The sequence below is a fragment of the Protobothrops mucrosquamatus genome, unplaced genomic scaffold (genome assembly GCF_001527695.2).
Source record: "Protobothrops mucrosquamatus isolate PMUCROS unplaced genomic scaffold, P.Mucros_1.0 scaffold1829, whole genome shotgun sequence".
Classification (NCBI taxonomy): Eukaryota; Metazoa; Chordata; class Lepidosauria; order Squamata; family Viperidae; genus Protobothrops; species Protobothrops mucrosquamatus.
In genome coordinates, this window is record NW_015387962.1 from 106,409 (window position 1) to 131,969 (window position 25,561).

Here is a 25,561-nt window from a genome sequence, read left to right on the forward strand (position 1 = left end):
AATTAAGTTTTAAATTTGTAGTCTGATATTTTGTATTTTTTATTCGGTTGTTAGCCGCCCTGAGTCCGCAAGGAGAAGGGCGGGATATAAATATAAATATAAATAAATAAATAAAATAAATAAAACAAGTTTAATTTATTACATAATTGCATCTGCATTGCAGAGAATTGGAAGTAACCCTTTTTATTTCTGGTGTTTGACTTTTCATACAGTTATCACTTTCTAAATTTTCCTCACCCCCTCCCCTTCCCTCTAGCACTGATGTCGTTACCTAGTTCAGTAATGAAACATTTGCTAGAAAACCACCGAGCTCAGAGAACACCCAGGGCTAAATCTGCTTACTATCCCATATCATTTCTCAGGGCTTATTTTAAACACCATTGGCCATCTGGAAGAATTTGGTCCATGGCCACATGACGCTGAACACGTCTTACCGTTGCCACTCCATGGAAGGGTAGGGATACCCGCAGTTTGCGCCACTATAGAAGAAGCAATTTTATCTCCTAATGCCCACATCGCTTGGCTTGGGGGACCTAGAAAAAATAAAAAAAATAAAAGTTCTGCAGCAAGATCGTTTTTTTCAACTACTAGCATTGATTTACTGAATGGCACGCCGCTTATGTCAACCTCAACTGTGGGGGTAAATCCCTGCGAATCAGCAATTTCTACATACTTTTGCTGAAGAGTTGGGCAGGGGAAGAAATATTGGATAAATTTTGGGGATTTGATGCTAACTTCTACTAACTTTAGATGTGCCTGAACAGATGAACTGTCAAAGCTGGCATAACTTGGACCAGTTCTAATTTTTGAATTCTTTTTTTCCCCTTCCTTTGGACTTTGAAGAAGGGATTAAGAAAAGTATTAATGCTTTTGAACACGGGTGTTGGAGAAGAGTTGGAAGGGACCTTGGAGGTCTTCTAGTCCAACCCCTGCTCAAGCAGGAAACTCTACACCATTTCAGACAAATGGTTGCCGGACACCCCCCCCTTCTTTGTGGCAGCCCACACTTGGAATATTGCATCCAGTTTTGGTCGCCACGACATAAAACCATAGTTCTCACTCAAGGCACAAATATGAAGGGTGAAATTATCCAACTTTGGATATATTATGTGAAGACCCAGCTCTCTGGAGAAGGCTCTGGTGCTAGGAAAGATGGAAGGAGAGAGAAGAAGAGGACGACCAGGAGCAAGATGGATGGACTGAGTTACAAGACTAATGAGTGTATCATTGGAGGATCTGAAGATCAGGTTAGGGACAGATCATCCAGGAGAAAATCTATTACATCTGATCACTAAGATTCAACACTGACTTGATGGCACACAATCAATCAATCAATCAATCAATCAATCAATCAATCACTTTATCTTCTTCAGCTTTGTCATTCTCTTCTGACTCTTCTACCTCTTCACCCTCTTCCATGCTGACTCAGGAATGCTGGGAGGAATAGAATAGAATAGAATAGAATAGAATAGAATAGAATAGAATAGAATAGAATAGAATAGAATAGAATAGAATAGAACAGAACAGAATAGAATAGAATATTTAGAATAGGATGGAATGGAATGGAATGGAATGGAATGGAATGGAATAGAATATTTAGAATAGAATGGAATGGAATGGAATGGAATGGAATAGAATAGAATAGAATAGAATAGAATAGAATAGAATAGAATAGAATAGAATAGAATAGAATAGAACAGAACAGAATAGAATAGAATATTTAGAATAGGATGGAATGGAATGGAATGGAATGGAATGGAATGGAATAGAATATTTAGAATAGAATGGAATGGAATGGAATGGAATGGAATAGAATAGAATAGAATAGNAAAAAATAGAATAGAATGGAATGGAATGGAATGGAATGGAATAGAATAGAATAGAATAGAATAGAATAGAATAGAATAGAATAGAATAGAATAGAATAGAATAGAATAGAATATTTAGAATAGAATGGAATGGAATGGAATGGAATGGAATAGAATAGAATAGAATAGAATAGAATAGAATAGAATAGAATAGTTGGAAGGGACCTTGGAGGTCTTCTAGTCTAGCCCCCTGCTCAAGTAGGAGAACTATATCATTTCAGACAAAATTGAAGTTGAAGTCCATCGGTCGTAAAGTTGCCACAGTTACCTCTTCCCCTGCTATATGGCTTCTTCTGAAGCTTTTTCTAACCCCTCCACTGTTCATGCTTTTCAGAAGCCAGAATTATAGGATCTTCCTGTTACTCTTCAATTTTTCCTGATTTTTCCCCCTCCCTCTGTAATTTCTACATCTTCCCCATCAAATCCTGCAGCCTCAATTCTATTAGTTTTGCTTTCCTAGACATTCTGCGTACAAATGCTGTTTTCATAACAGTGATGTGTCCCTGATGTTGTTCTGTTCTTTCAGAATGTCATTGTTCAATACTGCCCCTGCTTTTCAGAGACCATCCAGATGCCATGATCAGAAGAGACATTCCTTTCCTAACACCAGCTGTTGTCTTCTGGTAGGACCGACGAGACCCCCTTGCAATAATACAATCACGGGGCCTATTTCAGACAAACTTCGAACACCTTACCCATGAAAGCAATTCCATTTTTGTGGAGTAGTTCTGGAAGTTTGGGGTTCTCCGAGGCATGGCCCCAGCCTGCCCACACTGCCTGGAATTAAAAAAAAAATTAAAAAAAAGGAAGTCAGATCTCTTTTCAAAAAGAACTATAGCAAATACAGGTACCGTATTTCCCTGAAAATAAGACCGGGTCTTATATTAATTGTTGTTCCAAAATAAGGGCAGGGGTCCCCAACCCCGGGTCTGTAGACCAGTACCGGGCCGCGGCATGCCAGCAACCAGTCTGCACAAACAAGCAAAGCCACATCTATGGGATGCAGGCAGCACACAAAACCACACCCCGTCCGGTCGGCGGAAAAACCTCTCTCTATGGAACCGGTCCCTGGTGCCCAAAAGGTTGGGGACCTCTGCCTTAGGGCTTATTTTCCAGTTAAGGCTTATATTCGGGGAAATACGGTACTAAATGCGTCCGCCTGGCTTAACTGGGGCTTATTTTGGGGTGGGGCTTATATTACGAGCATCCTGAAAAATCATGCTAGGTCTTATTTTCCAGTTGTGCCTTATTTTCAGGGAAACACGGTAGTCCTTGACTTACAACCACAACTGAGCCTGGAATTTTGGTCATGTCATTACAGTCATAAATCGAGTTACCATGTGACCAGACTCGATTTTACAAACGTTCATTAAGCAAGTCACAATGATCATTAAGTGAAACATATAGATCAGTGGTTCTCAACCTTTTTAATGCCGCGACCCCCAACCGGTCGTAAGTCGAGGACTAAACCGGTCGTAAGTCGAGGACTAAACCGGTCGTAAGTCGAGGACTAAACCGGTCGTAAGTCGAGGACTACCCAACCGGTTGTAAGTCGAGGACTTTCCCTGCCCGGGAGTGCCGCGCATGCGTGGTTCCGCCCCCTGTGCTGGCCGAGGCGTAGCTGGCAAGCGGCAGAGACGGAGCAGGCCGACCACCAGCTGGCCCAGCCCAAGGGAGGTAAGGCACCCACTGGAAAAGGGGAAAAAATGGCGGACAAAAAAAATGGCGGACAGCCTTGCTTGGCGACCCCCGTGAAATGGTCGATCGACCCCAAATGGGGTCCCGACCCACAGGTTGAGAACCACTGATATAGATGCAAGTCCAAATCCAGCTTAACAGGCCTTTTTTGCCAGAAAAACATGACCACAGGACGCATAATCGAATGATCGCAGGATGCTACCCCTGGTCATAAATGTGAACCAGTGGCCAAGCGCCCCAAATGATCACCTGACAGTGGGGATAGTACAGCAGCCACAGCTTTGAGGATGGGTCCTAAGTAACTTTTTTTTCAAATGCGTCCTAACTTCAAATGGTCATTAAAGTGACCGGTCCTAAATCAAGGACTACCTGTAGAGAAAGGTATTTGTGACAACAACTTTTCCCCAGTTTATTTCACATCACTGTATTGGAAAGCAGCCAACAAGATTTCATGCATCGTGGAATGGCATTCCATTCCAAACCAAACACAGGTATCAGCATGTAGGTAGTATAAATAAGACTAAATTAATGCACCTAAATTATTACACACACTTCTAAAATATCTGGAAATATTCTGGCTTGTTTCCAAGACGTCAACTGTATCCTCATCCAGAATACTCCACTCAGAATAACAGTGGAAGGGACCTTGGAGGTCTTCTAGTCCAACCCCCTGCTCAGGCAGGAAACCCTATACCAGTGGTGGCGAACCTATGGCACGGGTGCCAGAGGCGGCACTCGGAGCCCTCTCTGTAGGCACATGCACCATCTCCCCAGCCCCGCCTCCTCCCACGCCCCCCTCACCAGCAGCCCCCCCCGAGGAGAGTCGCCCCTGGGCGCGGCCCACACAAAGCAGCACAGCCAAGGACATGGTAGCCGGGCAGCGGGGACAAGACTCCGCCCTTGCGCCCCGTCGCACGCAGATGATGCTGCGGGGCATGGGCGGAGGGTGATCTGGGCTGCCTGGGTGATCTGTGGCGGGCCGTGGAGGTGGTGGGTGGGCCAGTGGGCAGGGCGGAGCGGGGACGGTGGGGGGGCGGGTTTTGGGCACTCGGGCTCTAAAAGGTTCGCCATCACTGCCCTATACCATTTCAGACAAATGGCTGTCCAGTCTCTTCTTAAAAGCCTGCAGTGTTGGAGCATTCACAGCTTCTAGAGGCAAAACTATTCCACTGATTAATTGTTCTCACTGTCAGGAAATTTCTCCTTAGTTTTAGGTTGCTTCTCTCCTTGATTAGTTTCTACCCATTGCCTTCAGGTGCTTTGGAGAATAGGTTGACACTCCTTCCCCTTTTGACAACTTTTTCATATTTTGCTCAGGATAGTCATGCTTAATCCCCACTAAGCATTTGAGAAGTGGCAAAATTTTCCTCAGTGCATTATTTTTTGTGGCACAGAAAGTTTTGTCAATGAGTTGGGCTTTCTCAAATAATGGATGGTGTTGTTTCAGCTACAACATTTATGGACAAACAATTTTCCTTTCCATCACGACAACTAGTTTCTCCATCTTTCCTTCATTTCTTCTCCATGCCTTCCCAATCTTAAGGACATTCTTCTCCATCCTGAACTTCTCCAGATGTATTGGACTACAATTCCCAGAATTCCCAAACAGTGTGGCCACTGATTGAGAAAGGTGAATTTATAAAATCTGATCAGGTCAGTCAACAGGCAGCCAAACACTTTTCTCTCATCTCTACAATATCAAGGAAGCTCAGACAATCACAAGTCCAATTCACAACAAGCTACACCATGATCTGTTGAACTGTGGGAATTAAACCACAATCAGCTTAATCCACACAAGCTAAATTTTAATCAAGTCTAGTTTACAAACCAAAGTGGGTAGCATGCTAAGCTAAATCTACACCAGGGGTCTTCAAACTTGGCCCTTTTATGACTTGTGGACTTCAACTCCCAGAATTCCTGAGCCAGTGTACCTGGCTGAGGAATTCTGGGAGTTGAAGTCCACAAGTCATAAAAGGGCCATGTTTGAAGACCCCTGATCTACGCAAACAACTATGTTAGAATGACTCCAGCAACATCCTTAATAAGCATTCTTTGTTTTTTAAATTCTGTATTTCCACCTTCTCACCTGCACAGGTATCCGTTTTGCAATTTCCAGTATCAGTTCCACATTTGCATAGTTATTGTTATTTGGACCTCCAGGTACCGGGACATAATGATCAGCCATTTTAATATATTCTGAAAATATGAAAAACAAGAGGGTATTTAGGCTGCTCATTCAATTGGCAACGTCTACATTTCCCAAACAGATTTAAAAAAAAAAAAAAAAAAAGTGTGTATCAACTGAACTTAAGATTCATAAGGGAACAATTCTTTGGGATTTCTTCTCTTTTTTTGGTGGGGGGGGGGGGTTCTTAATGAAACAGAGCCAAGGGTGTTTCCTTGCAGACTTTATTTATTTATTTATTCATTCAATTTCTATAGCTGCCTAACTCAACCAAGTGACTCTGGGAGGCTTTAGGAGTTTAAAATTATTTTTTTAAAAAATAAAAAAGTAAAACAAATGAAAACATCAACAAAATAAATAAGTAGAAACAGCAACTAATAGTAAAACCAAGTGACAGGGCCTTTAGCACATTCCTGAGCCCCAGGCATAGAATAGAATAGAATAGAATAGAATAGAATAGAATAGAATAGAATAGAATAGCTGGAAGGGACCTTAGAGGTCTTCTAGTCTAGCCCCCTGCTCAAGTAGGAGAACCTATATCATTTCAGACAAAATTGAAGTTAAAGTCCACCGGTTGTAAAATTTCCATAATTAACCCATAATAAAAAAGTTGGAAGGGACCTTGGAGGTCATCTAGTCCAACCCCCTGCTCAGGCAGGAAACCCTATACCATTTCAGATAAATGGCTATCCAGTCTCTTCTTAAAAACTTCCAGTGTTGGAGCATTCACCGCTTCTGGAGGCAGGTTGTTCCACTGGTTAATTGTTCTAACTGTCAGGAAGTTTCTCCTTAATTCTAAGTTGCTTCTCTCCTTGATTAGTTCCCATCCGTTGCTTCTTGTCCTGCCTTCGGGTGCTTTGGAGAATAGCTTGACTCCCTCTTCTTTGGGGCAGCCCCTGAGATATTGGAACGCTGCTATCATGTCCCCCCTCGTCCTTCTCTTCATTAAACTAGACATACCCAATTCCAGCAACCTATTCACTGTCTGCCTACTGGAGTAATATACCACTAGTCCTCAATTTATGACCAGTCGCATTTTCAGCCATTTGCAGCGTCCAGTGCACTGGTGGGATTCAAATACCTGAACAACCAGTTCGCTTATTGGATGCAGGCCTGGGCCTCCAAGGCCTAGAACGGACTTCCAGAAGTGGCATCCACACACTTCCAGCGGGCCGTTCTAGGCCCGGGAGGTCTCCTCCAGGCCTCCGAGGCCTAGAACGGACTTCCAGAAGTGGCATCCATGCACTTCCAGTGAGCCGTTCTACGCTGGGGAGGCCTCCTCCAGGCCTCTGAGGCCTAGACTGGACTTCCGGAAGCAATGTGCATTTAGCCGGTTCTCCGAACTCAGCAAAATTTAGCCAATGGTTCTGCCGAACCAGTGCGAACCAGCTAAATCCCACCACTGGTCCAGTGGTCACATGATCATGTTTTGCAGCAATTTTGCCAAAAAGCAGCATTTACTTCCGATTTTTGTCAAAATCAACCCACATCAAGCCATTGGTTCACTTAAGAACCGCAGTGTTTGCTTAAGGACTGCTACAAGAAAAGGTCCTAAAATCAGGTTGGTTACATGAGTGACCCGATTTGCGACTGTCACAAGTTACGACCAGGATGATCAAGCTGCATTATGATTGTAATTCGAGGAAACTACCTGTAATTTATTTATTGAAAGTAAGCATCACTTATCCAGAGGATATTATGATGGGTTAAGTTCCACACATGCAAAATCCTAGGGGTCAAGCCTATTGCAAACACAAAACAGCAGTTTTCCTCCAACTTTCCATATCTTTAAATTGGGTTTATCGTATCTTAGAATCTGCTTGTGTCCACAAACACCTACTCTGCCACCTGCCAATCTTTGATCATCAGACTTTTTTAAAAAAAACAAAAAACTCTTAACTAAAAAAAAGTTGGGAAGCTGCTAAGGAAGCTATTGAGCACTAAAGAAGAGAAAAGCTGAGGTAAAAAGTTAAGAGCTCACTAAACTGTTGTCACTCGGTGGGCATGTTGCTCCACCCCCTGTTGTTGGCAAACTGCTAATACAGGGAGTCCTCAACTTATGACCACAATTGAGCCCCAAATTTCTATTGCTGGGTGAGAGAGTTGTTAAGCAGATTTTGCCCCATTTTACGACCTTTCTTGCCACAGTTATTAAGTGAATCCTGCTTCCCAATTGGCTTTGCTTGTCAAAAAGTGGCAAAAGGGAATGATCACGTGCAACCGTCATAAATACGAGTCGGTTACCAAGTGTCTGAATTTTGATTGTGGCACCACCGAGATGCTGCAAGGGTGGCAAATGTGAAAAATGGTCGTATGCCACTTTTTTCAGGGCCGTTGTAACTTCAAACGGTCACTAAATGGACTGTCGTAAGTTGAGGACTACCTGTATTTTGCCCTTGCCTTCTTCCTGGGGCTAAGAGGGTGGGGCTGGCCCCAACTCTACCAGCGGCAGTCAAGAACTATGTCAAGGTAATGATTTAGAACAGTGATGGCGAACGTTTTAGAGACGGAGTGGCCAAACTGCAACCCAAAACCCATTTATGCATCGTCGGGTGCCGGGTCGGTGTGGCCCATTGGGTGGGTGTGGCCCATTGGGTGGGTGTGGCCCATTGGGTGGGCGTGGCTGCAGTGGTAACAGCAGACTGGGTGAGACTAAAAAGTTCAATCAATCAATTCCAACTTTGCAAGATCTTTTTTTTTCCTGCAAGAAGTTGAAATTGACTGATTGATTGAACCTTTTTTTTTTCATACGGCGGAGGAGGCCTAAAGCGAAAAGGTTTTATAAAACCCAGATGAAGGCCTAGGACTGGGGCGATGGCAAGCGTGCCCACAGAGAGCGCTCTGAGTGCCGCCTCTGGCACCTATGCCATAGGTTTGCCACCACTGATTTAGAAGCTAACCAGCTTGCATAATGTGAGATGAATGATGCAATGTTAGGAATGACTCAGCAGGAGTCTGTATCCCTTTAAGACAGTGTTTCTCAACCTTGACAATTTTAAGGCATGTGGACTTCAACTCCCAGGATTCCACAGCCAGCATTGTCAAGGTTGAGAAACACTGCTTTAAGAGCTTGAGTATAAAAGGGAAGGCCTTGCTGGAATCTTTCTCTCTCATCCGTTTCCTGCTGTAATTGCTGTGTATTGTAGTTCGCTGTTTCACCATGTGTATGTATTTTGTTTCTAGTGTATATTTGTAGATAGTGTAATATAAACCACCATTTAATACAAACCACTGTGTACTGTGTTTACCTCTGGGTTACCTCAGCGCAATAAGACTGTGCATGCTCTGACAGACTAACTGCATTGCAGTGCAAAAGTCCAACATTATTCTTATTTCTCAGGAGAGTAAAATTACGGGATGCCGGATTGTGCGCGATCTGAAAGTGGCCAACCTTCCCAGGAACATTTGGGAGAGGAAACTGTTAAGTGAATTTTGCCCCATTTTATGACCTTTCTCGCCAGAGTTGTTAAGTGAACCACTGCAGTTGTTAAGTTACTAACACAACCGGTAAGTGACTCTGGTTTCCCCATTGACTTTGCTCATCAGAAAGTCAAAAAAGGTGATCTCACATGCAACGGTCACTGCAACAGTCATAAATACAAGCCAACTGCCAAGCACCCAAATTTTGATCGGGCGACTATGGGGATGCTGCAACGGTCACGAGTGTGAAAAACAGTCATAAGTCAATTTTTCCCGTGCCATTGTAACTTCAAACGGTCACTAAACAAATAGCTGTAAGTCAAGAACTATGTATAATTTACCATTTTTCCTGCAGGAATAATGAAAAGCAAAGCAATAAAAGCACTTAGACTTATTGACCGCCCCATAGCGCTTTGCAGCACTCTCTAAGCAGTTTACAGAGTCAGCATTTTGCCTCCAACATCCGGGTCCTCATTTTACGGACCTTGGAAGGATGGAAGGCTGAGTGAACCTCGAGCTGGTCAGGATCGAACTCTAGACTGTGGGCAATGTTAGCCTGCAATACTGCATTCTAACCACTGCGCCACCAGAACTCTTATAAAAGCACAGTCCTTATGCTCACCTGCGTTGGCTTTCAAGTCTTCGGGCGTTACCATAACCACGAAACGAATGGCTCGCTCATTCCGGAACATCTCGTAAGACCAGCGTCGGATGGACCTCATGCATTTGACTGCCGCTATCCCATTATTGGCAATGAGAACCTTGACAGAGAAGAAACGTGAAACGGAAAGGATAAAACTGTTCAGATTTACAATCATCAATCAAACTTGGAAATAACTATCTCGACAGCACAACTGACACAGATATATGTGAGGGTGAATATTCGTTCTCCGAGCTTGTGGATTGGTTTCCGAACATTTCGTTACCAGGCTAGGTAACATCTTCAGGGGACTTTAGGGGATGTCAGTTTATAAGGGCTTCAGGTGTGGGTGTGTCGAGTGAGGGTCTCATGATGGGTCAGGCGTGAGTCATGAGTGAGTCTTGTGACGGGTCTTGTGATGGGGAAATTACATCAGGTCAGGGTCATTGGGGGTGAACTGCTGGTGGGAGGGGGGTTGCGTGGGTTGGTTTTGAGGGTCGGTGCTGTCTGTGGTTGGCTGTGCGGTCGGTTCGGATTCTGAAAGGTTTGTAGAATCAAGATCACGCGAAGTATTAGTCCCGCTTTATAAAACCCTAGTAAGATCACACCTGGAATACTGCAGCCACTTTTGGTCACCATATCACAAAAAAGATGTTGAGAGTTTGGAAAAAATTCAGAGAAGAGCAACTAAGATGATCCAAGGCCTGGAGACTAAAACATACAAAGAACGGCTGCGGGACTTGGGTTTGGCCAATCTAAAGAAAAGAAGAAATAGGGAAGACATGATAGCAGTGTTCCAATATCTGAGGGGCTGCCACAAGGAAGAGGGGGTCAGGTTGTTCACCAAAGCACCTGGGGGCAGGACAAGAAACAATGGTTGGAAACTGATCAAAGAGAGAAGCAACCTGGAATTAAGGAGAAAGTTCCTGACAGTGAGGACAATCAACCAGTGGAACAGCTTACCCCCAGAAATCATGGGTGCTCCATCACTGGAGGTTTTCAAGAAGAATCTAGACAATCACCTGTCTGAGATGGTATAGGTTCTCCTGCTTGAACAGGGGGCTGGACTAGAAGACCTCCAAGGTCCCTTCCAGCTCTATTCTATTCTATTCTATTCTATTCTATTCTATTCTATTCTATTCTATTCTATTCTATTCTATTCTTGTTTCTATACTTCTTTCTATTCTATTCTGTTCTGTTCTGTTCTATTCTATTTTATTCTATTCTGAAGCAGAAGCAGAGAGTTGGAAGGGACATTGTAGGTCATCTAGTCCAACCCCCTGCTCAAGCAGGAGACCCTACACCATTTCTGACAGATGGCAGTCCAGTCTCTTCTTGAAAGCTACCTGTGATGAAGCTCTCACAACATCTGAAGGCAAACTGTTCTATTGGTTGATTGTTCTCACTGTCAGGAAATTTCTTCTTATTTCTAGGTTGAATCTCTCCTTGATCAGCTTCCATCCGTTATTCTTTGTCTGGCCTTCGGGTGCTTTGGAAAATAGGCTGATCCCCTCCTCTTTGTGACAGCCCCTCAAGTATATTGGGACACTGCTATCATATCTCCCCTCATCCTTCTGTTCACTAGACTAGCCATGCCCAATTCCTCTAACCATTCCTCATACGTTTTAGCCTCCAGTCCCCTAATCATCTTTGTTGCTCTTCTCTGCAACTTTTTCTAGAGTCTCAACATCTTCTTTATAGTGTAGAGCCCAAATTCTATTCTATTCTGTCCTGTTCCGTTCCGTTCTTTACCTTCTCAATAACTTTGTTTCCTCCAAAACGGGTGACAAACTCTGCTGGAGACGCCACAGTGAAATCCCTCTGTAGATCCACCTTCTTCCTATCTCGGCCTTGTTTCATGAGGTGAAGGCCGGACATGCTTGGCCTGAGGGAGATAAGGAACACAACAACGTTAGAGTTGTCAGAAGATGTTGCAGAGACGCTAGATGCCAAGACTCGAAGCTAAGATCTTGGCTAATAAGCTACAGACCACCATCCGAGGATCAGGTATGGAACTGCGCAGAGGTGTATGACGACCCCCCCTAAGGAAGGAATTTTAAGAGGAGTATTAATGTTTTGAAGGAGAACCAAAAACAAACCAAGTTCTGAGGATGTTGTCTCGAATCCTAGAGCAGGGCTTTTCAACCAGTGGTACGGGTACCACCTGTGGTACATTGGCACCTTGCAGGTGATACGCCACCATCCTAGAAAAGTGGTAATGGGGGAGAGGAATGAGCTGAACTAGTGGCAGCACCGCACAAGCCTGAGCGAGAGATGGCTGGAGCTGCAGGGCTGTCAGGGCTCAGTGGAAGCGCCAGGATCAGTGCCACTTTCCAGCTGATCGGCGCTTCTTCGGGGTTGTCAGGGCTCAGTGGAAGCGCCAGAATCAGCGCCAGGCTCCAGGTGGAGCTCAGCGCTGATCCTGGGGCTTCTGCTGAGCCCTGAAGAAGCACCGATCAGCTGGAATGTTGCAGCATCTCCAGGGTCTTGTGATTTAGATGCTTGGCAACTGATTCATATTTATGACGGTCACAGTGTCCCAGGGTCATGTGAAGTGACCAGAACCTGCTGCAACCACCCAGCAGACGGGGGGAATAAAAACCAAACACCTGCCCACCCCACCCCCACTGCCAATCCTCAACAGAAATGCTCACAACAATGAAAACCTCGGACAGGAGGAAGAGCGCCGCCGGGTGGGCAGGCAGGTGTCTTGCTCGGCTGTGGCTTGGGGGGCACTTTTTTCACTGCCATTGTAACTTTGAGCAGTCACTATGCGAACTGTTGTAAGTTGAGGACTACCTGTACTTCATCACTTTTTTCATTTTTTATTTTTTTTTTGGTCATCACGTTTTTGACACCTTGCTAGGCGACTGGTGGTACTCGGATGTTGCCATATCCTAAGAGTGGTACAATGGGTGAAAAGGTTGAAAGCCCTGTCCTAGAGAATATCTTCGGAAATTCTCAATCATCCAGGTCACGGTTGTCCCAAAGGTGCTTTTTCAAAGGGGCAACCGGACTTTGTTTTTCCTTGAAGAGGTTTCGCTTCCCATCCAAGAAGCTTCTTCAATTCTTCAGTTCCATTCTCCACCATTCAGTCAGAACTGAAGAAGCCTTTTGGATGAGAAGCAAAACCTCTTCAAGATAAAACAAAGTCCAGTTGCCTTTTGAAAAAGCACCTTTGGGACAACTCTAGAGAGTGTGTAGGACAGGGCTTTTCAACTTTTTCACCCATTGTACCACTTTTAGGATATGGCAACATCCGAGTACCACCAGTCGCCTAGCAAGGTGTCAAAAACTTGATGACCAAAAAAAAAAAAAAGGAAAAAAGTGATGAAGTACAGGTAGTCCTCGACTTACAACAGTTCGCTTAGTGACTGTTCGAAGTTACAATGGCACTGAAAAAAAGTGCCCCCCAGGCCACAGCCGAGCAAGACACCTGCCTGCCCGCCTGGTGGCGCTCTTCCTCCTGTCCGAGGTTTTCATTGTTGTGAGCATTTCTGTTGAGGATTGGCAGCGGAGGTGGGGTGGGGGGGTATTTGGTTTTTATTCCCCCCCCCGTCTGCTGTGTGGTTGCAGCAGGTTTTGGTCACTTCACATGACCCTGGGACACTGTGACCGTCATAAATATGAATCAGTTGCCAAGCATCTGAATGTAAATCACAAGACCCTGGAGATGCTGCAACAGTCCAGCTGATTGGCGCTTCTTCTGGGCTCAGCAGAAGCGCCAGGATCAGCGCCGAGCTCCAGCTGGAGCCTGGCACTGATCCTGGCACTTCTGCTGAGCCCTGACAGTCCTGAAGAAGCGCTGATCCTGGCGCTTCCACTGAGCCCTGACAGCCCTGCAGCTCCAGCCGTCTCTCGCTCAGGCTTGTGTGGTGCTGCCACCGGTTCGGCTCATTCCCCTCCCCCGCTACCACTTTTCTAGGATGGTCACGTACCACCTGCCAGGTGCCAATGTACCACAGGTGGTACCCGTACCACTGGTTGAAAAGCCTTGGTGTGGGAGATATATTAAGGCCAATTTGGCAAGAAACCAGGAGGCCATGAGTTCTAGTCCTGCCTTAGGCACAAAGCTATCTGAGTGGCCTTGGGCCAGCCACTCTGCCTCAGCCCTAGGAAGGAAATAATAGCAAAATGCTCCTGAAAAACGTGCCAAGAAAACTGCGTGGACTAATCCGAACAGTCACCAAGAGTTCAAATATGATTTGAAGGCACTAACACAATTTCCCAGGGCAGAAATGCTCAAAATGTCAAGAACTCTAGGGGCTGAAATTGGTAAGAAGGGCAATCTTTGATTCTCACATCAGTGCAAGACATTCTGTGAACAAGGAACAGATGCCAGATGCCTTCATTATGGAAAAGCAATGGCAATATTGGATACATCTCTAGTTAGAGCAAGATCTTTTGTAAAATTCAGAAATAAATAAAGCATGCCAATTCCAAATTATTCCTTCTGACTTCAATAAGCACAGCTGGAATTCCAGCATTAGTATCCCATAATAGCACCGATCCAGAGAAACTATCAGAACAGAGAGTTTGTCTATTTGCAGCTAGTCCTTGAAATACAACCACAGTTGAATATATTTTGGTTTGGAGAAGATGGGTAGATTATATTGAGCGCAAATATGGGACCAAAAAATATCATTTGGTTTTTGAGTGAATTTTAGAGTATTATTGTTGTATAAAGGTTAGAATAGGTTATTTTGTACTATTTTTGATTATTAAAGTGATGTTATTATTATTGTTTTTAATAACTGTATATATTTGTTTAAAAGAGAGTTAAAGGAGGTTATAGATATGTTATTTTAATAGTTGATTAATGTTATTTAGAATATGATTATTTTATTGTTAACCCTGTGATTGGCACTGGGAAGTGAGGGGGGAGGGAGGGGGGAGTGGAAGGGTGGGTTGGGGAAGGGGGGGATTTATATTGTAAAATTTTATAAAAATTTCAAAAAAAAAAAAGAAATACAACCACAGTTGGGATTAGAATTTCTGTTGTTAAGTGAGACGTGTGTTAAGTGAGTTTTGCCTCATTTTTTGACACGGTTGTTAAATGAATCGCTGCAGTTGTTCAGTGAATAACACGGTTGTTAAGTGAATCCGGTTCCCCCATTGACTTTGCTTGTCAGAAGGTCGCAAAGGGGAATCACGTGACCCCGGACACACTGCGACCGTCGTAAATATGAGCCAGTTGGCAAGTGTCCAAATATTGATCACGTGACCATGGGGATGCTGCAACTGTTGAAACTGTGAAAAACGGTCGTAAGTCACTTTTTTCAGTAACTTTGAACAGCTGCTAAATGAACTGCTGTAAGTTGAGGACTACCTGTATTTGCAGGTTGTCCTTGAAGTACGACCACAATTGGGACCAGAATATTCTGTTGCTGAACAAGGCAGTTGTTAAAGTGAGTCATGCCCATTTTACCACCTCTTTTGCCAAGGTTATTAAGCAAATCACTGCAGTTGTTAAGGGAATCATCGCAGCCTCATTGTGCAAATCCAGCTTCCCCTATTCCCTTGTTGGAAGAGGTTGCAAATGGCAATGACATAACATCATGAAGCTGCACTCTTTGTAAATTTGCAGCTGCCAAAAAAGCCAACACAGTGCTAGGCTGCATTAACAGAGGGACAGAATCAAGATCACGCAAAGTATTAATACCACTTTACAATGCCTTGGTAAGGCCACACTTGGAATACTGCATCCAGTTTTGGTCACCACGATGTAAAAAAGATGTTGAGACTCTAGAACAGTGATGGCAAATCTTTTAGAGACCGAGTGCCCAAAAACCTCCCCGCCCCCCTCCTGCCCCTGCCTCTGCCCCGCCCCCTGCCCTGCCCCCCAGCCCCGCCCACCCATAGGACCATCCACTGCCTCCACAGCCCGCCGCAGATTGCCCAGGCAGCCAAGCAGCACCATGGGGGCCACGCCTTCCACCCGTGCTCTGCAGCATCATCTGCATGCGACGGGGCGCGAGGGCGGACTTATCCCTGCTGCCTGGCTGCTATGTCCTTGGCTGCGCTGGGGTCTGCTGGTGAGGAGGGGGCCACGGGGGAGGCGGGGCTGTGAATGCCCACAAAGAGGGCTCCGAGTGCCGCCTCTGGAACGCGTGCCATAGGTTCGCCACCACTGCTCTAGAAAGAGTACAGAGAAGAGCAACAAAGATGATTAGGGGACTGGAGGCTAAAGCATATTAGGAAAGGCTGCTGGAATTGGGTCTGTCTAGTTTAACGAAGAGAAGGACGAGGGGGGACACGATAGCAGTGCTCCAATATCTCAGGGGCTGCCCCAAAGAAGAGGGAGTCAAGCTATTCTCCAAAGTGCCTGAAGGCAGGACAAGAAGCAACGGGTGGAAACTAACCAAAGAGAGAAGCAACCTAGAACTAAGGAGAAATTTCTTGACTGTTAGAACAATTAACCAGTGGAACAACCTGCCTCCAGAAGTTGTGAATGCTCCAACACTGAAAGTTTTTAAGAAGAGACTGGATAGCCATTTGTCTGAAATAGTACAGGGATTTCTGCCTGAGCAAGGAGTTGGACTAGAAGAACGCCAAGGTCCCTTCCAACTCTGTTATTCTATTATTCTGTTTGCCTGCAAAGTTAAAACTCTCTGCATGAACTTTTTCAACCATTCTTCAGAGCATGAAAAGTCTCTCCACATCTTCCTTTCCAAACCCAAGGAGAAATTCCTTGCCTTCAAGTGGCAAGGAAACCAAATACAGGTAGCCCTCGACTTACAACAGTTCATTTAGTGACCGTTCAAAGTTACAATGGCACTGAAAAAAAGGACCTATGACCGTTTTTCACAGGTACAATCTTTGTAGCATCCCCATGATACGTGATCAAAATTCTAGATGCTTGGCAACCGACTCATACTTATAACCATTGCTGTGTCCCAAGGTCATGTGATTCCCTCTTGCGACCTCCCGACAAGCAAAGTCAGTTGGGGAAGCCAGATTCAGGTAACAACTGAGTTACCTAACTTATCAACTGCAGTGATTCACTTAACAACTGCAGCAAGGGAGGTCGTAAAATGGAGCAAAGCTCATTTAAGAAATAATAATAATAATAATAATAATAATAATAGTAGTAGTAGTAGTAGTAATAGTAGTAGTAGTAGTAGTAGTAGTAGTAGTAGTAGTAGTAGTAGTAGTAATAAAAGTTGGGAGGGACCTTGGAGGTCTTCTAGTCCAACCCCCTGCTCAGGCAGGAAACCCTATACCATTTCAGACAAATGGCTGTCCAGTCTCTTCTTAAAAACTTCCAGTGTTGGAGCATTCACCCCTTCTGGAGGCAGGTTGTTCCACTGGTTAATTGTTCTAACTGTCAGGAAGTTTCTCCTTAGTTCTAGGTTGCTTCTCTCCTTGATCAGTTTCCACCCGTTGCTTCTTGTCCTGCCTTCAGGCGCCTTGGGCCCAATTGTGGTTGTAAGTTAAGAACCACCTGTATATCTTCTCCCCCCAAAAAATGAAGAATAAAAACTATCAGGAACCAGTTCTCAATTCCGCTAAGGTTCATTCCCATCAACTTTTAAAACACAAGGCGTCCGGAATTCTACATCAAAGCTCCCCACAAATGATCCATCTAAAACCAGATCGGAAAAATGTGTCCAGCCAGCCATCTATGTATTACCTTGGAAGCATATGATATCTCATGCCTTGACTTTCTTCTCCGGTCGGTTCATCCATGCTGCCCGAGAATCGCAAAAGGTATCTTCAAAGTTTAGAGACTCGACAAGACAACTGTGACACCCAATGCAGCTGCTTTAAACTAGTTTTTCATGTTGCCCTCCTGCTCTCCAAATAAGCTAGATTTTTTTTTTTAGTTCCTATCAACTGTTTTGCATTTTTAACCTTTGTCCCTTTGCTTTTTTTTTGCCCATTTCTCTCCGTGCGCACACTCAGCAGTAGGCAGGCACGCAGAAGAGCTACAAGCTGCAGCTGAAAGAAAAAAAAATTAAATAAAATACGGACAAGCCTCGGAGGAGGGAAGCCAGAGTAAAAAGCTCCCTGATTATGCAATGGGAAGGCACGGGCTTGCTCGTCCTGCAAAATCAGAACACTGCTGTCATGAACCAAGAGAAACGCACAAATTGCAAGATTTTACCATCTTCTTCCAAGCTGGCAACGCCAAAAAAATGTAGTACATTTATTCATTTTTGTTTTATTTATCAAATTTAGAAACCTCCACAAAGGGGCTCCGGGCGGTATACAAGTAAAATATTAAAAATAAAAGCAGGATATGAAATTTAAAGAAGTGCTAATCTTTTAAATGTGGGATTTCCGGCTAAATCTGATGGCTGGATTCAGCTCTGGGCTACAAGAAATGAATACCGCAAAAAAAGTCATTTTTTAAAAAAAAAATGCTGGAAGATTCGACTTGCTGAAGCAGCTGTTTAAGGCAACTCCCTACCCCACCCCAGAATGAATGCAGAAATCTGAATGCTGAACTAGTAACTGCAGGCACAAATTGGAGAGGCATGGGAAAAAAGTTATTTTCCAATCAGACCCGAAAGCAATGCACTATGGAGGGGGGAAAAATCATTGACACTATGATAACTCACTCACATTTGTCACAAAGAAAAGGCCAGCTGAATTTGGCACTGAGTAAATTAAGCAAATAAACAAGTTGCGTAATTCCACTGTGCAATCCAGGGGAAAAGACAAGGATACTTGAAAGTCACGTGAAACCTGTTTTTTTAACAGTTTTGGGGGGGGGGGGTTCACCATTTCTTTCCAGTGGTAGGGTTACCAATTTACCTTTTTGCCTTTCTTCTCCAAAATGTGATTTATATTTAGAATACAATAGAATAGAATAGAATAGAATAGAATAGAATAGAGTAGAGTAGAGTAGAGTAGAGTAGAGTAGAGTAGAGTAGAGTAGAGTAGAGTAGAGTAGAGTAGAGTAGAGTAGAATAGAATAGAACTGGAAGGGACCTTGGAGGTCTTCTAGTCTATCCCCCTGTTCAAACAAGAGAGTCCAGTCTCTTCTTAAAAACCTCCAGTGATGGAGCGCCCACGATTTCTGGGGGTAAGCTGTTCCACTGGTTGATTGTCCTCATTGTCAGGAACTTTCTCCTTAATTCCAGGTTGCTTCTCTCTTTGATCAGTTTCCAACCACTTTTTCTTGTCCTGTCCTCTGGTGCTTTGGAAAATAATTTGTCTCCCTCTTTGTGGCAGCCTTTCAAATACTGGAATACTGCTATCATGTCTCCCCTATTTCTTCTTTTCTTTAGACTAGCCAAACCCAAGTCCTGCAGCTGCTCTTCATATGTTTTAGTCTCCAGGCCTTGGATCATCTTAGTTGCTCTTCTCTGAACTTTTTCCAAGGTCTCAATATCTTTTTTGTAGTAGGGGTGACCAAAATTGGTTGCAGTATTCCAGGTGTGGTCTCACTAGGGTTTTATAAAGCGGCACTAATACTTCGTGTGATCTTGATTCCATGCCTCTGTTTATACAACCCAGGATTGTATTAGCTTTTTTGGCTGCTGCTGCACATGGCTGGCTCATAGTCAAGTGATCGTCCACTAGGACTCCAAGGTCCCTCTCACATTTGCTGTTTTTAAGCCAGGTTTCACCTAACCCGTATTTATATGTTTGATTTTTCCTGCCTAAATGTAAAACTTTGCTTTTCTCCACATTAAAACTCACTTTGTTGGATAGGGCCCATTGTTCATGCTTGTTGAGATCTTTTTGACTCCTGAGCTTGTCTTCTGGGGTGTTGGCTATTCCTGCCAGTTTAGTGTCATCTGCAAATCTGATGAGTTCCCCTTCTATTACCTCATCTAAGTCATTGATGAAGATATTGAAGAGTACTGGGCCTAAGACGGAGCCTTGTGGTATCCCACTGCTTACTTCTCTCCATATGGATGTAGTACCATTGAGGACTACTTGTGAGTACGGTTTTTCAGCCAGCTACAAATCCATCTGGTGGTGATGTTGTCTATTCCAGCTTTTTTCTAGCTTACCAAGCAGTAGATTGTGGTCTACTTTGTTGAATGCCTTACTGAAATCTAAGTATACTATGTCCACAGTGTTTCCCTAGTGTGCTAATTAGGTCACTTTATCAAAGAATGAAATAAGATTGGTTTGGCATGATCTGTTTTTAACAAACCCATGCTGGCTACCAGTTATAACTTTGTTTGCTTCTAGTTGTTCGCAGATCTGTTTTTTGATTATCTTTTCCAGGATCTTCCCAGGTATTGATGTTAGACTGATTGGTCTGTAGTTTCCTGGGTCCGTTTTTTTTCTCCCTTTCTTGAAAATGGGAACCACATCAGCCCTTTTCCAATCCTCAGGTACTTCCCCGGTGCTCCAGGATTTTTGAAAGATGTGGTGCAATGGTTCTGAGATAACATCTGCCAGCTCCTTCAGAACTCTGGGATGCAATTTGTCAGGTCCCGGTGATTTATATTCATCAAGGTCGGATAGGTGTTCTCTTACCATTTTCTTGCTTATTTTAATTTTTGTTTCTAGTTTGTCTTTCGCAGTATTTGTGTTGGTATGTTGTGCTATAATTTCTTTTTGTGTGAAGACTGATGCAAAGAATGAGTTAAGCAGCTCTGCTGCCTCCCTATTTGCTTGTTACTTCCTTGCCATCTTCTCTCTTTAGTGGACCTACAGTTTCCTTGACTTTTTTCTTGTTATTAATATGTTGATAGAAACTTTTCTTTCACTCATTTCTAGGAGTGAAAAGTGATTGAAGTAAATACATTCCAGGAAATTCAACCCAAAAAGCTGTAAATTGAGGCAATAAAGGTAATCCTCAACTTACGACCACCGTTGAGCCCAAAATTTCTGTTGCTAAGCGAGACAGCTGTTAATTGAGTTTTGCCCCATTGGATGATCTTTCTTGCCACAGTTGTTATATGAATCACTGCAGCTATTAAGTTAGGAACATGGTTTTTAAGTGAATCTGGCTTCCCCATTGACTTTGCCTGTCAGAAGATCGCAAAAGGAGATCACATGACCCCGGGACACTGCAACCGTCATAAATATGATTCAGTTGCCAAGCGTCTGAATTTTGATCACATGACCCTGGGGATGCTGCAAGAGTCATTAAGTATGAAAAAGGGTCGTAAGTCACTTTTTCAGTGCTGTTGTAACTTCAAACAGTCACTAAAGGAACTGTTGTTAAGTCGAGGACTACCTGTATTTAAGTGACAATATTTAGTTTTTTTGAACCATAATTATTTTATCATTTAGTCCAGCAGCAGCAATAGCAATAGCACTTAGGTTTACATGGTGCCCCATTGTTGTTGTTGTTAGTTGCGAAGTCATGTCTGACCCATCACGACCCCGTGGACAACGTTCCTCCAGGTCTTCCTGTCCTCTACCATCTTCTGGAGTCCATTGAAGCTCACGTCTACTGCTTCATTGACTCCATCCAGCCACCTCATTCTCTGTCATCCCCTTCTTCTCTTGCCCTCCATCTTTCCCAGCATCAGGCTCTTCTCCAGTGAGTCCTTCCTTCTCATTAGGTGGCCAAAGTACTTGAGTTTCAACTTCAGGATCTGGCCTTCTAAAGAGCAGTCGGGGTTGATCTCCTCTAGGACTGACCGGTTTGATCGCCTTGCAGTCCAGGGGACTCGCAGGAGTCTTCTCCAGCACCATAGTTCAAAGGCCTCCATTCTTTGGCGCTCAGCCTTTCTTACGGTCCGACTTTCACAGCCATACATTGCAACTGGGAAAACCATGGCCTTGACTCTACGTACTTTTGTTGGCAGGGTGATGTCTCTGCTTTTTAGTATGCTGTCTAGATTTGCCATAGCTTTCCTCCTCAGGAGCAAGCCCTATAGTGCCCCATTGTGATTCTCAACCTTGGTAACTTTAAGACAGGTGGACTTCAACTCCCAGAATTCCCTAAACATCCATGCTTTTTTACACCACCTAAACTTTCTGAATTAGGAAAACTTTCCATGTATGGGTGGCTAGGATGCAAAGACACTGTCTCAGGTTAATGGATTCCCTAAACCAGTGGTGGCGAACCTATGGCACACGTGCCAGAGGTGGCACTCGGAGCCCTCTCTGTGGGCACACACGCCATTGCCCCAGCCCCGCCTCACCCCATAGCCCCCACCTCACCAGCAGCCTGCCCGGAGAGCCCCCCCCAGGCACAGGCCACGCGGAGCAGCGCAGCCAAGCACATGGCAGCCAGGCAGCAGGGGCAAGACTCCGCCCTCACGCCCCATCATGTGCAGATGATGCTGCGGGGTGCGGGCGGAGGGCATGGCCGCCATGGTGCTGCAAGGCTGCCTGGGTGATCTGTGGTGAGTCCCTGTGGGCGGGCGGAGCAGGGGGCGGGGCCGGTGGCAGAGCAGGGGCGGGCCGGAGGGACGGGACGGTTTTTGGGCACTCGGTCTCTAAAAGGTTCGCCATCACTGCCCTAAACTGAACCTTTTGACATGTTCACCCACCTCATATCAGAAGTCTGGAAAGATAAAGAAAATACGTACACCAAGTTGACTACTAGACCAACAATCAAGAGGTAAACAATACTCCAATCAAGGAATTACCAACTCAGACAGACAAGCCAACAGTAAACAACAGCCAAATCAAGGAACCACACTCCTATCAACCCTGATAGGGGGAGCCACTTGCATATTAACAGAGAGCAAACCCCACTCCCTTCTAGCACTGATGACATTACCTAGTTGGGTGATGAAACGTCCACAAGAAAACAACTAAGTTCAAAGAGCACCAAGGACACCATAAATGAAACAAATTAAATGTATTCCTTAATACACTTTTAATAACCAAGGCAAAAAAGATCATAAAATTGAGCAAGGCTAACTTAACAACCACCTCGTTTAGTAATAGAAGTTCCAATCACAACTGTGGTTGTAAGCCGCAACCTGTAGTTATGAACTGTACCAGTATCTGCCCATGAGCCTAGAGCAGGGGTGGGCAACCTTGGCTCTTTTATGGACTTCAACTCCCAGAATTCCTGAGCCAGCATGGCTCAGCATGGAAACCTCTCCCTTTCTCCTCAGCATGGCTGGCTCAGGAATTCTGGGAGTTGAAGTCCACGAGTCATAAAAGAGCCAAGGTTCTCCAACTCTGGCCTAGAGGAAGAGAGGTTTGTGCAATAGGATTATCAACAGGCCAAGCAAAGCACTCAGGGCACAGTGTGATGTCCAAACACAAGAATGAAATTAAGCACCATCAAGTTCACTACAGGTGGTCCTCAAGTTATATGACCACAACTGAGCCCCAGATTTCTGTTGCTAAGTGAGTTTTGTGACATTTTACAACCTTTCTTGCCAGTTCTTAAGCGAATCGCTGCAGTTGTTTAGTTCAGCGTTTCCCAACCTTTCTGGTGGCTCCACGGACCGTTGTGGCAGCGGCGGCAGGGGGGAGGGGATGGTTTCACACTCGCAATCCACATCTCACACATGTGCAAATGAAGCTTCATGCACTCGCCCACCGCTTTTGCAACCCGGTTCCCAAAAGGCCACAGACCACTACCAGTCCTCAGACCGCGGCTTGGGGACACCTGGCTTAGTTAGTAAGACAGTTGTTAAGTGAATCTGGCTTCCCCATTGACTTTGCTTGCCAGAAGGTTGCAAAACAAGATCACATGACCTCAGGACACTGCAACCATCATAAGTATGAGTCAAATGCCGTGACCATGGGGTCATAAGTGTGAAAACGGTCATAAGTCACTTTTTCCAGTGCTGTTGTAACTTTGAACGGTCACTGAATGAACTGTCGTAAGTCAAGGTATACCTGTATTTGAAATATGGATTTTCATGTGGTTCTACTGTCATAAATATGAGTCAATTGCCAAGAGTCCAAATTTTGATATGACCATGGGGTCGTAAGTGTGAAAATGGTCATAAGTCACTTTTTTCAGTGCTGTTGTAACTCTGAACGGTCACTAAATGAACTGTTGTAAGTCGTAGAGTACCTATAGTTTGCCCTGGCCTTCCTGGGACTAAGAGAGAAGGGCTGGCCCCAACTCTATCAGCGGCTTTACCCTACAGCTGGGCTAGAATACACAATCCCCCAGCTTCTAGCTTGGTAGCTTTAACCACTATACCAAACTGCAATCCCAAGCTGTATTTATAATGGCAAAAACAGGGTAGGGAGAGTACAGGTGGTCCTCGACCTACGACCACAACTGAGCCCAAAATTTCTGTTGCTAAGTGAAACATTTGCTAAGTGAGTTGTGCTCCATATTACAACCTTCCTTGCCACAACTGTGAAGTGAACCGCTGCGGTTGTTAATTTAGTAACACGGTTGTTAAGTGAATCTGGCTTCCCCGTTGACTTTTCTTGTCAGAAGGTGCAAAACGTGATCACATGATTTCAGGACACTACAACGGTCATAAATACGAGTCAGTTGCCCAGCGGCTGAATTTTGATCACGTGACTATGGGGGGGGGGAAATGCTGCAATGGACGTAAGTCTAAAAAACAGTCATAAGTCAATTTTTTTCAGTGCCACTATAACTTTGTACGGTCACTAAATGAACAGTTGTAAGACGAGGACTGCCGGTATCTAGTGAAAACTGCAGACCACATTATTTTGCAAGTTATTGGGGGGGGGGAGAGTGGGAAACAGGGAACCAATTTTAAAGTAAGGCCACACTTGGAATACTGCATCCAGTTTTGGTCACCACAATGTAAAAAAGATGTTGAGACTTTAGAAAGAGTACAGAGAAGAGCAACAAAGATGATTAGGGGACTGGAGGCTAAAACATATAAGGAACGGTTGCTGGAATTGGGTATGTCTAGTTTAATGAAGAGAAGGTCGAGGGGTGACATGATAGCAGTGTTCCAATATCTCAGGGGCTGCCACAAAGAAGAGGGAGTCAAGCTATTCTCCAAGGCGCCTGAAGGCAGGACGAGAAGCAACAGATGGAAACTGATCAAGGAGAGAAGCAAGCTAGAACTAAGGAGAAACTTCCTGACAGTTAGAAAAATTAACCAGTGGAACAACCTGCCTCCAGAAGCGGTGAATGCTCCAACACTGGAAGTTTTTAAGAAGAGACTGGACAGCCATTTGTCCGAAATAGTGTAGGATTCCACTCGATGACCTCCAAGGTCCCTTCCAACTTTTATTATTATTATTATTATTATTATTATTATTATTATTATTATTATTATTATTATTATTATTATTATTATTATTATTATTATTATTATTATTATTATTATTATTATTATTATTATTATTATTATTATTATACCTAATTTAAATTTGAGGAGAGGGAGGAGGATGCCGGAAAGGAGTGAGGGAGATGTGGAAGAAAACAATATTTTATTTTTCCCAGTAATTTGGCAGCAGCAGGTCAAATAAACTTGGTGGCCCAATAAATGCAAACAGATTGAGAAAGACGTTCAAGGCTATGGTCCCCTGGCACATAAAGGTGTATTTCGTGCCATAATTTAAACACACAACAACTGCGTGTTTTTGATGGCCCGTCTCCTGGGCCAATTTGGCTATTTACCCTTCTTGTAACTTTACAGAGCCAGGTTACATTTCAGGAAAGAACGATAGATGCCTAAGGGGGCATGATTTCAACGGAAGATTATTTAAAATATTTTGTCAAGCATATTCAAGGAGGATGACAGGTAGACCTTGACTTACGACCACAGTTGAGCCCAAAATTTCTGTTCCTAAGCAAGACAGCTGATAAGTGAATTTTGCCCTACTTTACAACCTTTCTTGCCACAATTGTTAAGTGAATCACTGCAATTGTTACCGTAAGTTAATACAATGCAGTTGTTAAAGGAATCTGGCTTC

At 44.2% G+C, this 25,561-nt stretch overlaps 1 protein-coding gene across 1 annotated transcript in view; it reads right to left on the reverse strand.

Annotated features, from left to right (window-relative positions):
* The window catches only part of LOC107294095 (acetyl-CoA carboxylase), a gene marked incomplete at its 3' end in the record, with an annotated part of 122,076 nt that extends 104,600 nt beyond the window's left edge, over positions 1 to 17,476 (reverse strand). The window contains exons 1-6 of the mRNA XM_015823301.1: positions 17,445 to 17,476; positions 11,564 to 11,696; positions 9,794 to 9,932; positions 5,653 to 5,762; positions 2,564 to 2,645; positions 435 to 533 (exon numbers count right to left, since the gene is read on the reverse strand). Coding sequence (XP_015678787.1) covers positions 435 to 533; positions 2,564 to 2,645; positions 5,653 to 5,762; positions 9,794 to 9,932; positions 11,564 to 11,696; positions 17,445 to 17,467 — 586 coding nt within the window. The remainder of the gene's footprint in view (positions 1 to 434; positions 534 to 2,563; positions 2,646 to 5,652; positions 5,763 to 9,793; positions 9,933 to 11,563; positions 11,697 to 17,444) is intronic.
* Positions 17,477 to 25,561: the final 8,085 nt, after the last annotated feature.